Below are 12,287 nucleotides of genomic sequence, written 5' to 3'. Positions count from 1 at the left end.
ACTGTTGTAATTCCCGTCTCCACATGCAAGTTAAATGTTTTGTGTTCTGGTATCACTGTTGTAATTCCCGTCTCCACATGCAAGTTAAATGTTTTGTGTTCTGGTGTCACTGTTGTAATTCCCGTCTCCACATGCAAGTTAAATGTTTTGTGTTCTGGTATCACTGTTGTAATTCCCGTCTCCACATGCAAGTTAAATGTTTTGTGTTCTGGTATCACTGTTGTAATTCCCGTCTCCACATGCAAGTTAAATGTTTTGTGTTCTGGTATCACTGTTGTAATTCCCGTCTCCACATGCAAGAAAGAATGACCTTCATTCCACATCAGAACAGCAACTTGAGTCTATTTCTGTGACATGTTTTCTGTATCAAGTAACAAAACTCTTTAATGCGTGAAACTGGATATCTTTGCATCCCATTCCTACACATGTAGTCTGTTTTCAAGCAAACATACAAAAAAGACACACATCACAAACAAAACATGAGAAATTTTTTTTGTGAATACAACTTTTATATCAAGTTAATGACATCTTGCCATACATTGGGACAAAAAGCACTACATGTACAGTTTGTTCTATGAGGGGAGTACATTCAACACATGACAATCAGTCTCAATCCTTCATCATCTTAACTACAGTGGAAGGCCAATGCAATCAAACTATAAACCATGCACCAGTTGACACTGACATCGTTACAGTCCAAACACAATGGATGATGCAAGAAAGTTGGCCACTGAACAAGAAACAATAGAATTCCCACCACAGTTTGATCCAAGCTTTAAAGGCATCAAGAAGGGCGAAGCTGGAGAGACAGTGGTCATGACACCATTCTCTCCTTCACAACTGTACAATCCTGACATTCTGTCAGGCAACATCTGAAGCGAATGCAACATTGTTTTTAGCCCCAAGTGACAGATGCCCAGTTCAAATTTGTGACAAAAGAAAAACATCAACAGAAGTAATCTTCTATGTCTTTTTTTCTACATCTCATACAAAAACTGCTTAATAATACTGCATCTGCCAGTTCCAAAGTGAAAATTATAATAAATGGTCATAAAATATCACAGTCGTTAAGTATTTTCAACCTCTCTCTCACACACTGGATTTCAGAGTTTCTGCCGTTCATACTTGGCATACAAACAGGTTACACATACAGCTTGTATCAAGTCTATATATAAAAAAGCTATACTTTTGATGCAAAGTACACAAAAAGTGAAACAGTAAACATTGTTAATATCAAATGAATGAACCAAACAATCATACAAAATTTACATGTCATGGTTGGATGGATTCTCCTCATAAAATCTTAGATATATAACCCGGTCGACTTTAACTATCAAATGACTGAAAACCAGCCACAAAATAAAAACAAAATGTTTTGGGGGAAACATGTCCAGAGCCACCACTACCAGAACATAATCCTGTCAAATTTGGAAAAGACCATCAGGCACAATTACATTAGTATTCAATCACAAACCCAAGGCAACGCCTCTGGTGACACTGGCCATTTATATCATTTTTTCCACAGGGTTATCTATATCAATAAAAAAAATAATAACAAAAAAACACCAACCGAAATACATTATCTGCAGAAATCCAAACATACAAACACACAGCTAAAAAAACTGCCATCGGGCGACTCACACTGCCTGAGCGCTATACAAATCAATGAAATGAAATGCCCACTAGTCAAGTCCAGAGAGAGACAGTATCAGTATCAGTAGCTCGAGGCGTCACTGCGTTCGGACAAATCTGTATACTCTACACCACATCTGCCAAGCAGATGCCTGACCAGCAGCGTAACCCAACGCACTTAGTCAGGCCTTGAGGACAGGCCAGAGAGACAGAAAAATGCACAAGGGTTTTAGGAAAAGCAAAAAAACAACAACAAACCAATGGAAAAGAAAAGGCAGAAATCAAAACAGATGATGCTGAAAAATAGAAAAGCAAAGCAGAAACAAGAGATCAACAGACAAGACGTTTCTTTCCAGCGCGGAGTCTCCAGAAAGTAAGGATGGACAGACACTACCTGTAAGGAAGAGCTCCCGGCGTCCCCATACAGTGAACATGGACACAACACTTTTATCTGAAATAAAATACACATGGACGGAACGCAAACAGTTATCTAAAATAAAATAAACAAATAAATAACGGTTTCTGTCAAGTGACTGTAATGTTTGACAAAGAACAAGGTATGGATGGGTGGCCACATGGCTGAAACATGCCTTTCCTGTATACACAACAACAGACTGCAATGCACACACACACCCACACATACAATAAATGACAGCTTTTCAACACATTGTCAAGACATTAACCTTATCGTTTTGATCAGGACAAACTAAGTCAAGGTCCAGGAATGCATGCACATTCCACCATGTATACACCCTAGTACAGAGTGCTTGGAATCCAATATTTTCTTAATGGAAAGAAAAAGAAAATGTGGGGAACAAATGCCTGAGGTAGCATGACCTAAACAAACAAAAATGCTGTTTCATTTTAAGTTTTCAAGACGGGGAAAAACAGCACTGCAACAGTAAGAACAATGTACAAACCACGAATCACACTCATCAAAAAACATAATGTAGATTATTAATAAAGAAGTCTTTAAAGATGTATCTGTTTAAAACAAAAATGTCATCATGCCTCAAACACTGAAATGATTAACAATTCTGTTCAAGTTCCCCACCCCCACCCCTCTCTCAGGGAACAGAGGGACACACCAAAATGAATTAAAAAAAAAAAAAAAAAAAGTCCATTTGGGATCCAAACATGACCTAAATGTGACCAAGTATGATGCTAGCCCATCCTCAACCGAAACAAACTGAAACGTTGCTGCCATATTTCACTCTCAAACAGGTACACATGCATGCACTCATTTGCTACACAACTCCTCTTTTTAGTTTGGGCTGAGTTGTGGGGGGGTTGGTGTGGAATGCTGGAACATGTAGGGAATGATATTCAACCAATCAAGACAACATTATTTACACTACACTGGGGTACTGCAAAAAGAGATGAAATAATACATAACAATCAAGTTGTCAATATAAACCGTGCTGGACCTGAAGAATAATTTCATATACTGAAGCTCAATATCTGAACTTAAGGAAACCAAACTTTTGTGTTTTTCCAGAAAAAAAAAATCATGAGAAAATTCCCCAACAAACGTTTTATCATTTTACACTGACTGGGTGGCCATTGTTTTGAATGCAAATGTAATTTTCTATCAGATCAATAAAGATATATTGTAATATACTGTAACAAACAAACAAAAGTAAAAGTCACAAACCAAGAAACACAAAACACCTGGCTCTTAATCCAGCATACCAGTACACACATGTGATCATTACTGGTTGCACCTTTCACGGTCAGATCAAAGTACAGACTGCAGAAACCTAAAAATCAGAACTGCACTGGTAAACTGCTGATTTCATCACACACTGACACTCAGCAATCAGAGTACGCAGGTAAAGCCCAGTTTCAACAGCTGCACAAACACACTGAAGGCACTAAACAAACAATGGTCTCTGATTCAACCCCTTTCAATTTTTTTATTTTTTATCATCCACCATGAAGTACAGACTGAGGTGGAAGACAGTATGTTTGTATCTATCTGTATTACACAACAAGGTATGTGCCCTATGGATCTCAAAATCTGTTGTGCATTCTGGATTCAGTGACAACCATACTTCAACCTATTTGAATCAAGCTGGCAACAATACCTCCATAACACAAAACTAGATTTGTGTGTGTGTGTGTGTGTGTGTGTGTGTGTGTGTGTGTGTGTGTGTGTGTGTATTTATTTTATTTATTTTTTTGTGGTGATGCTAATTATCCAATCTGAATAACATGTGATAGATAAGTCGCTGGAGTAAATTTCACGCAACACGCTGTGAAAGTGACAAGGGGTGAAAATATCAAATTTGAGTTTTTTGGTTATTCAGATTCTATGATTCTTTTTCTATTAAATTTCCAAGTATTATAAAGAAATATAAAGTATTAGTGCTTCATTTTGATGTTTTCCTGTTGGGAATTGGTGATCAAGAGTGGGAAACAGCGATCTTGTTTGCCCCAATTTTCTCAGAAGTACGTTTGTGATCATCACGAGACTCAAATGCATTCATCTCAGAAACTAATAAAGATACTTGAATTCTGTTTCCTGTGTGTTATTCAGAATTCTCTCTACTTTCAGATAAAAGAATAATATCATTTTGTGAATTCTGACCATTATCCATGATTTTCGCATGCACCATCACATATGTTAAACTTGAAGTTACTTTCCTGACTGAAAATATCAGACACCATCTTCTGAAGCTTTCACTGAATCATCAACTCTCTTGAACTCATCTCTTCTTGCCCTTCAAACCATCTCTATCTAAGGTGGTGATATCTGTCCCCTCTCTTCAAGGTGAGGCTGTTTCTCCTGTCTCTTATAGGAGGCAATATTTCTCCTCTCTCTAAAAGGTGGCAACATTTCTCCTCTATCTGAAAGGTGGCAATATTTCTTCTGTCTCTTCAAGATGGTGGTATTTGCCCTGTCTTCACAAGGTGATGATGCTTCTCTTGTTTCTTCAAAGTCGCAATATTTCTTCTTTTCTTCAAGGTGGAGGTATTTCTCCTGTCTCATCAAGGCAGTGATATTTTTCAATGTAGTTATATTGTTCCTGTCTCTTCCAGGTGGCCATATTCCTCCTTTGATGTTTCTCTTGTCTCTTCCAGGTGGCAATGTTTCTCCCTAACCTTGTTGAGGAAAACACTCAACGTGAAGCTACTTGCCACCTCTTTTCTTGCTGAAAAAAATGAAACGCAAGAAAAGAAGTATCACAGACACCTTCTTATCTCTCCATCCAAGGTCTGGTGGAAAAGAATGTCTTTTTTTTCTAGTTGACTAAAATCACAGCAACAGATGGCACTAACTTCTATAAAAATTCCAAATGTATAGTTGCTTTCACACACAAAATTTCCCTCTCTTCACAGCCAACATTCAAATCCACAAGACATCAAATAACTCACATTCTTTCTCATCCCAGTCAATCCACAATACTTAATGGGAACAAGAAAACAAGAGTATGTAAAGGGTCCAAAACTGCACCTGCCACACAACCAGGCAATTTTCTACAAATCCTCCGACATGGACACATCCCCGTTGAGAGGTGTGTCTGGCAGAAACCGTTTCCTGAACTCCTCATCCGATAATGACATGGGAGGCGGGGTGCGACCCAGACTGTTCGTGAAGGGGCTGTGTCGACCGTCTCTCTCCGGGGAGTCCTCGCGGATACGGACGTGGTTTCGTTTCTTGGGAGAGGAGGAAGGGCTGGAGGTGCGAAGTATGGAGGCCTTACCGTTCTTCACTGCTTTCCCCTGGACAGCAAAACAGGATGCGCCATTCAGCTGTGGGGCTCATGACATACAAGTATCCAACATCTTTTACCATGAAACAAAACAAAACAAAAAACAGCAACTACTACTACTGAGGACCAGTCCTTCATCTGTTCATATCCAAGGTACAAATAATATCACAAAGTGTATTTGCACATGTAGACGTGTAAGTACACACACACACACACACACACACACACACACACATGCATGCATGCTCGCACGCACACTCACACACATTACATCCCCAAAGCATATTTTCTTCCCATAAAAACAGAATAACATGCTCATTTCAACAATGAAAACAGAAAAACAGCAACAATTTGACATGCATTCAAATGTTAGTTTTTCTTCTCTTTTTCTATTCAATAAAAACAGGGGGAAAAGCAACAACAATTTGTTCAGTATTAAACAGTTCATCATTCTTCTCTCTTACACAATTTCTTTACAAAAACCTCTGACACAATGCTGTTGTGTTCTAAGACACCTTGAACAGTGGTACAATGTGAAATTATTACCATCTGACATCAGCATTCCAACTGGCATAAACTACAGTGTTATTTACCTTTAACAGACTCAACTCTCATGGCATGCCAGACACAAAGGGACACTTTAAAAGAGACAAATTTTCGTTTGATTTTATTTTCTGTGTTGACTGAGGTACACTGTACCATTTCTGTTGGATTGGTTTGTGTGAAAAGGCCTCATATTGCCCCACTGGGTTGTTTTTTTTTTTTTTGGTTTTTTTTTTGTTTTTTATAATAAACAAACTGTATCTGGACATTCACATATACAGCTCTTTCTTTCTTTTCCCCTAAAACTTTAACCCCACTTTACATGAACAGATACCCCAGAAACAATAAAACATCCGATGTACATGTACTGTAACATTTACAATAATTCTATGCAGCACTTTTGGACATCCTAACACACCGTCCATTTTACAAAGCACACACTCACAAAGCATTCACTGGTATATCAGACAGAAAATGTACAAGCATACACACTTGTGCACACATGTACACACACACTCACATGCACGCATGCACACACACACTCACACGCACACACACATGAAGGAAATAGTTGTGGGTTCTGAAAATATAGGGTAAGGAATGGAGGTCTGTATATGAAAGACTGCATAAAAAAAAAAATTCAACTCGTTTTAAAAGAGACAATTATTGGATAGGCTAAAAAGGCAGGAGTTGCAGATGTTTTTACAATGAGAAACTGAAAGCTTTTCAACCATGCTTGTTGTTGTTGTTTTTCCTGTTGAATCTGATGATGGAGGAGATTGTGTTTTAAAGTGAACAGACACAGATGGAGGAGATTCTGTTTTAAAGTGAACAGACATAGATGGAGGAGATTGTGTTTTAAAGTGAACAGACACAGATGGAGGAGATTGTGTTTTAAAGTGAACAGACATAGATGGAGGAGATTGTGTTTTAAAGTGAACAGACACAGATGGAGGAGATTCTGTTTTAAAGTGAACAGACATAGATGGAGGAGATTCTGTTTTAAAGTGAACAGACATAGATGGAGGAGATTCTGTTTTAAAGTGAACAGACATAGATGGGGGAGATTGTGTTTTAAAGTGAACAGACATAGATGGAGGAGATTCTGTTTTAAAATGAACAGACATAGATGGAGGAGATTGTGTTTTAAAGTGAAGAGACATAGATGGAGGAGATTCTGTTTTAAAGTGAACAGACATAGATGGAGGAGATTGTGTTTTAAAGTGAACAGACATAGATGGAGGAGATTGTGTTTTAAAGTGAAGAGACATAGATGGAGGAGATTCCGTTTTAAAGTGAAGAGACATAGATGGAGGAGATTCTGTTTTAAAGTGAACAGACATAGATGGAGGAGATTGTGTTTTAAAGTGAACAGACATAGATGGAGGAGATTGTGTTTTAAAGTGAAGAGACATAGATGGAGGAGATTCCGTTTTAAAGTGAAGAGACATAGATGGAGGAGATTCCGTTTTAAAGTGAAGAGACATAAACCTGAAGATTAAAGAGATTCTGTCATCAGAGTAAGCATGGGCAAGTCTTGATGGGACATATTTGTTTAATTAAGCATTCAGAGAGATACGGATGGGTGGTTTGAAAAGTGACAGAATAAACCACAAATGATAAAGATACCCAGGAATAAACCACAAATGATAAAGATACCCAGGAATAAACCACAAATGATAAAGATACCCAGGAATAAACCACAAATGATAAAGATGCCCAGGAATAAACCACAAATGATAAAGATACCCAGGAATAAACCACAAATGATAAAGATACCCAGGAATAAACCACAAATGATAAAGATACCCAGGAATAAACCACAAATGATAAAGATACCCAATCTAAATGACCCAAACAAAAACAGACCAACCAGTCAGTTTAGAAAAAAAAAAGTAACTGAGAGATAGAGTCACATGGATATGGAAAGAAAAGTAGATTAAAGCACACACTAAGTCTCAATCATCTGTACATGTTCATATTTTGCAATGTCTTTTTCACACACAAACCTTTTTTCTTTTCTTTTTTTTGTTTTAATTTTTTTCTGTTTTTTGTTGTTGTCGTTTTTGCTGCAGTCTCAGTTTCCTCAATTATGTGTCCATAGATGATTTTTTTTCTTCTTCTTTCTTCTATTGAAAACTGATGTTGTTAAATATAAAATGAAACGACTGATAATCACACAAGTTTGTTTGTCTGCACTGGATTCCCAAATCACCCCTCTTCAAGTTCAACATGTGCAAGAGATTCTCCGCTTTAAAAGTTCACTTTGTAGCTTCAGATACTATTTACATCTTCCACAGCGTCTTGCACCTGATGTTTCTGTTCACTCCCTTCCTGTCTCAAGCGGAGTGATCCACCCACAGAACCACAGAGTTGGTGCTGCATTAGGTGATATTATCATTATCATTATTATTCTGTTTAATAATTACGATGTAATAATTAATTGCAATGTTTTTAAAAGCGAATATGTGAAATGCTTTTATTTGAGAACATATGTTTATTACTCTTGTTTAATCAAGTAATCCGCATGTGTGGGGTGGGTGGGGGTGGAGGGGGGGGGGGGGGGGGGGTTGGGTGTGTGCTGATTATCTGGTTGCAGTTTTCTGCAATTTATCTTAATTCTTATCTTATCTGTCTATTATAATAAATGTGCTATACAGTATAGTAGGCAATGTTTATAATTATATTCAAATAATGTTTCTTAATTCTTTCTGTTTTTACATCAAGAATACTAGTTATTACCTGCAGTGTGTGGATGTATGTATGAAACGGTGTATGTGATTTTTTTTGATTTTTTTTTTGATTTTTTTTTATACATTTGTATCTTCGTAATATTCGTAAAAGCTGTTGTTGACTTTTACAGTTATGGTCCCCATGTTGTTTACTTGTCTATGTTGTGATAATGCACCTGACCAAATTTCTCCAGTTAGAGATAATAAAGTTATTCTTTTCTTATCTTACCTTATTATTACTATCATCAACAAGACAGCATAAAGCCAATCACAGATTGTTTGCTACATTGCCGGAGTGCAAAACAACTGTGCTTGTAACAGAACCCAGGTCTACCACTACATTTCCCCACCTTCCCCTAGTATGTTAAGGTAAGAATAACTCAGCTCTTAACGAGAAATCACATCTAGTGTGGCAAAACAAATGATGGCAATTACTCAACAACAAAACATACAATATGACTTAAGAAAGAAACACAAATCATATAAGACATGCATTTATACAAAAAACACTGCACATATTCACTTTAAAATAATGTAACTGATACGATGTCATGAATCTGTTAGAAAGACATGAGCCATACCACCACACATATCATACAACACATCCATTAGTAGGGACCTTCATGGTTAAATCTGAATTCCGAAAAGAGGCAGGCAGGTAGGCAGGCAAGAGGGAGGTGAGGAATGCTAGTGGGAAGGGTCAGAAAAGAAACATGTCAACCAGAACTGAACCACACGGTCATTACACTCGTGACTCCGCTCAAGCAGTTCAGCTGGCTGAGCTGCAAAGAAGAGAAGAAAACGCACTGCATTGTTTGTTTGCCCTGACAACGAGAAGGTATAGTGGCACAGATACCCTGGCAGAATCAGTTTAGACATTGGACTTCTGGTCCAGTGTTACACCAGTGATCAGGGTTCGAGGCCCTGTTCTGGCATGGTGCTGAGTCTGCGGGACAGGCATTTCACGCTGACTTTTCTCACTCAACCCAGCAAGTTGCTGTGTCCGTGGGACAGGCATTTCACGCTGACTTTTCTCACTCAACCCAGCAAGTTGCTGTGTCCATGAGAAAGGCATTTCACTCTTACCTGACTTTTCTCACTCAACCCAGCAAGTTGCTGTGTCCGTGGGAAAGGCATTTCACGCTGACTTTTCTCACTCAACCCAGCAAGTTGCTGTGTCCATGAGAAAGGCATTTCACGCTGACTTTTCTCACTCAACCCAGCAAGTTGCTGTGTCCATGGGAAAGGCATTTCACGCTGACTTTTCTCACTCAACCCAGCAAGTTGCTGTGTCCGTGGGAAAGGCATTTCACTCTGACCTGACTTTTCTCACTCAACCCAGCAAGTTGCTGTGTCCGTGGGAAAGGCATTTCACGCTGACTTTTCTCACTCAACCCAGCAAGTTGCTGTGTCCATGAGAAAGGCATTTCACGCTGACTTTTCTCACTCAACCCAGCAAGTTGCTGTGTCCATGGGAAAGGCATTTCACGCTGACTTTTCTCACTCAACCCAGCAAGTTGCTGTGTCCATGGGAAAGGCATTTCACGCTGACTTTTCTCACTCAACCCAGCAAGTTGCTGTGTCCGTGGGAAAGGCATTTCACTCTGACCTGACTTTTCTCACTCAACCCAGCAAGTTGCTGTGTCCGTGGGAAAGGCATTTCACGCTGACTTTTCTCACTCAACCCAGCAAGTTGCTGTGTCCATGAGAAAGGCATTTCACGCTGACTTTTCTCACTCAACCCAGCAAGTTGCTGTGTCCATGGGAAAGGCATTTCACGCTGACTTTTCTCACTCAACCCAGCAAGTTGCTGTGTCCATGGGGAAAGGCATTTCACTCTGACTTTTCTCACTCAACCCAGCAAGTTGCTGTGTCCGTGGGAAAGGCATTTCACGCTGACTTTTCTCACTCAACCCAGCAAGTTGCTGTGTCCATGGGGAAAGGCATTTCACTCTGACTTTTCTCACTCAACCCAGCAAGTTGCTGTGTCCGTGGGAAAGGCATTTCACTCTGAATTTTCTCACTCAACCCAGCAAGTTGCTGTGTCCGTGGGAAAGGCATTTTGCTCTGACTTTCCTCACTTTGATAACACTGAGTCTTGATCAGCAAGGGTTGGTACAAAGAAATGTCAAACTTGAAAGATTCATCAGGTATTTGTGAAATTTAGATTTAAATCTTTAAAACCTCTTCTTTTTTTTTTTTTAAACAATTTTCCAGAACTGATTCTATAACCATCCCCATCAATATGTGTCTTGTGCATAAAACAACTGAACTAATGGGGGGAATCATCTTCAGTAAATATTGATACTCAGTGAAAAATTGTAAAAAAAAATTTTTTAAATCAACAGAGTATTTTGTGTCTGTGACTGTGTGCACAAAATTCAATGCAACTAAGATGTTTGCACCAAATGAGTTCCATGATCTAAAATGGAGTGGCTGCTCTCATTTATGTTTCCAAGTGGAATTTGGTTTACTGTGTCTGTCCCACCATACATACTGGTGATCGTAGACATTTTGTTGAAGTACTGATTTTCACATTGCAATGATGTATCATTCAAAAGGTAAATGAGGAGGGGGAGGGGACTGTAAGGTGGGTAAACTGGGAAGATGGCGACACGAATCAAAGGTGAACATTTGAAATAAACAGGAATGCAAATTTTAAAAAAAATATTTTATGGACATCGAACGAGAAACGTTGTTAACAAGAGAAACAGCTGATAATGAACGTAAAAAGTTATAAAAAAAAAAAAACCATCAACGTTCTTGGTGACTTGTGATGACGAACTTTTGTGCAGGTAAGGCTTCATCAACACATAGTCAAAATTTTATTCTTAACTGTCATATCATGAAAACAAATGCGTTTGATATTATGGCAATATTTTAGTCCATACTAAATTTGAGTCTGAAAGTTAAACATAAAGCAGGTCTACGAATCGGACCAAAGTCTGGGAGAGTCCACTGAGTTTCCAAAATGTCTGAAATATCCTTTAGAAAAGATACTAAGAGTGAATTAACCTGGTAACTTTAAGTGAATCTGAATTTTAATTGGGAACCCTGAGCTAAAACCATTTTAAAGATCTTAATCTTCTCTTTTTTTCCTGTTCATGGGCTGCAACTCCCATGTTCACTCGTACCTGTGAGTAGGTTCTTAAAGGTATGACTGCTTCTATCCTGCTATTTAGACAGCCATACTCCATTGTCCGGGGTATCCATGCTGGGTGTGTACATATTTCCATAACCCACACCAAGCACACATGGATGGTGGGATCTTTAATATGCATACTGCAGGTCAACACATACGTTGACCTGGGAGATCAGAAAAACAACAACAAAATCTCCTCCACCATTTAACCACCCAGACGCTGCAAGGACTCGAACCCAGGATTTTGGGAGTGGAAGTCCACTGCTTTAACTACTTGGCTATCAAACGTGTCTAAGAAACCAGATGTGCACTGAAATCCTGTGATAATCGGTCCAAACGACAAAACACACACTAACAAGCCATACAACAACTCTAATAAAGTTCTTTTCATTTGGAAGCAAGAAGGACTGTGTTTGACAAAAGGACAAGGAGATTAAAAAAAACAACAAAAAACACACCACCACTGAATGTTTGACTCTCCTACCTGAAAGAACAGTACTGACCAAAAACAAGGGTATAACT

The 12,287-nt window shown here is 38.7% G+C and overlaps 1 protein-coding gene across 2 annotated transcripts in view; it reads right to left on the bottom strand.

The window, feature by feature from the left end:
- Nucleotides 1-2,748: 2,748 nt before the first annotated feature.
- The window catches only part of LOC143281329 (uncharacterized), a 60,368-nt gene continuing 50,829 nt past the window's right edge, over nucleotides 2,749-12,287 (bottom strand). For both annotated transcript variants that reach the window (XM_076586517.1, XM_076586519.1), the window contains one exon: nucleotides 2,749-5,358. In XM_076586517.1, the coding sequence (XP_076442632.1) occupies nucleotides 5,113-5,358 (246 nt within the window). In that variant the 3' untranslated portion in view covers nucleotides 2,749-5,112. The remainder of the gene's footprint in view (nucleotides 5,359-12,287) is intronic.

The sequence above is a fragment of the Babylonia areolata genome, chromosome 4 (assembly GCF_041734735.1).
Source record: "Babylonia areolata isolate BAREFJ2019XMU chromosome 4, ASM4173473v1, whole genome shotgun sequence".
Taxonomy (NCBI): domain Eukaryota; kingdom Metazoa; phylum Mollusca; class Gastropoda; order Neogastropoda; family Buccinidae; genus Babylonia; species Babylonia areolata.
Note: the sequence above shows the minus strand (reverse complement) of the source record. Positions and strands in the feature narration are given on the sequence as shown.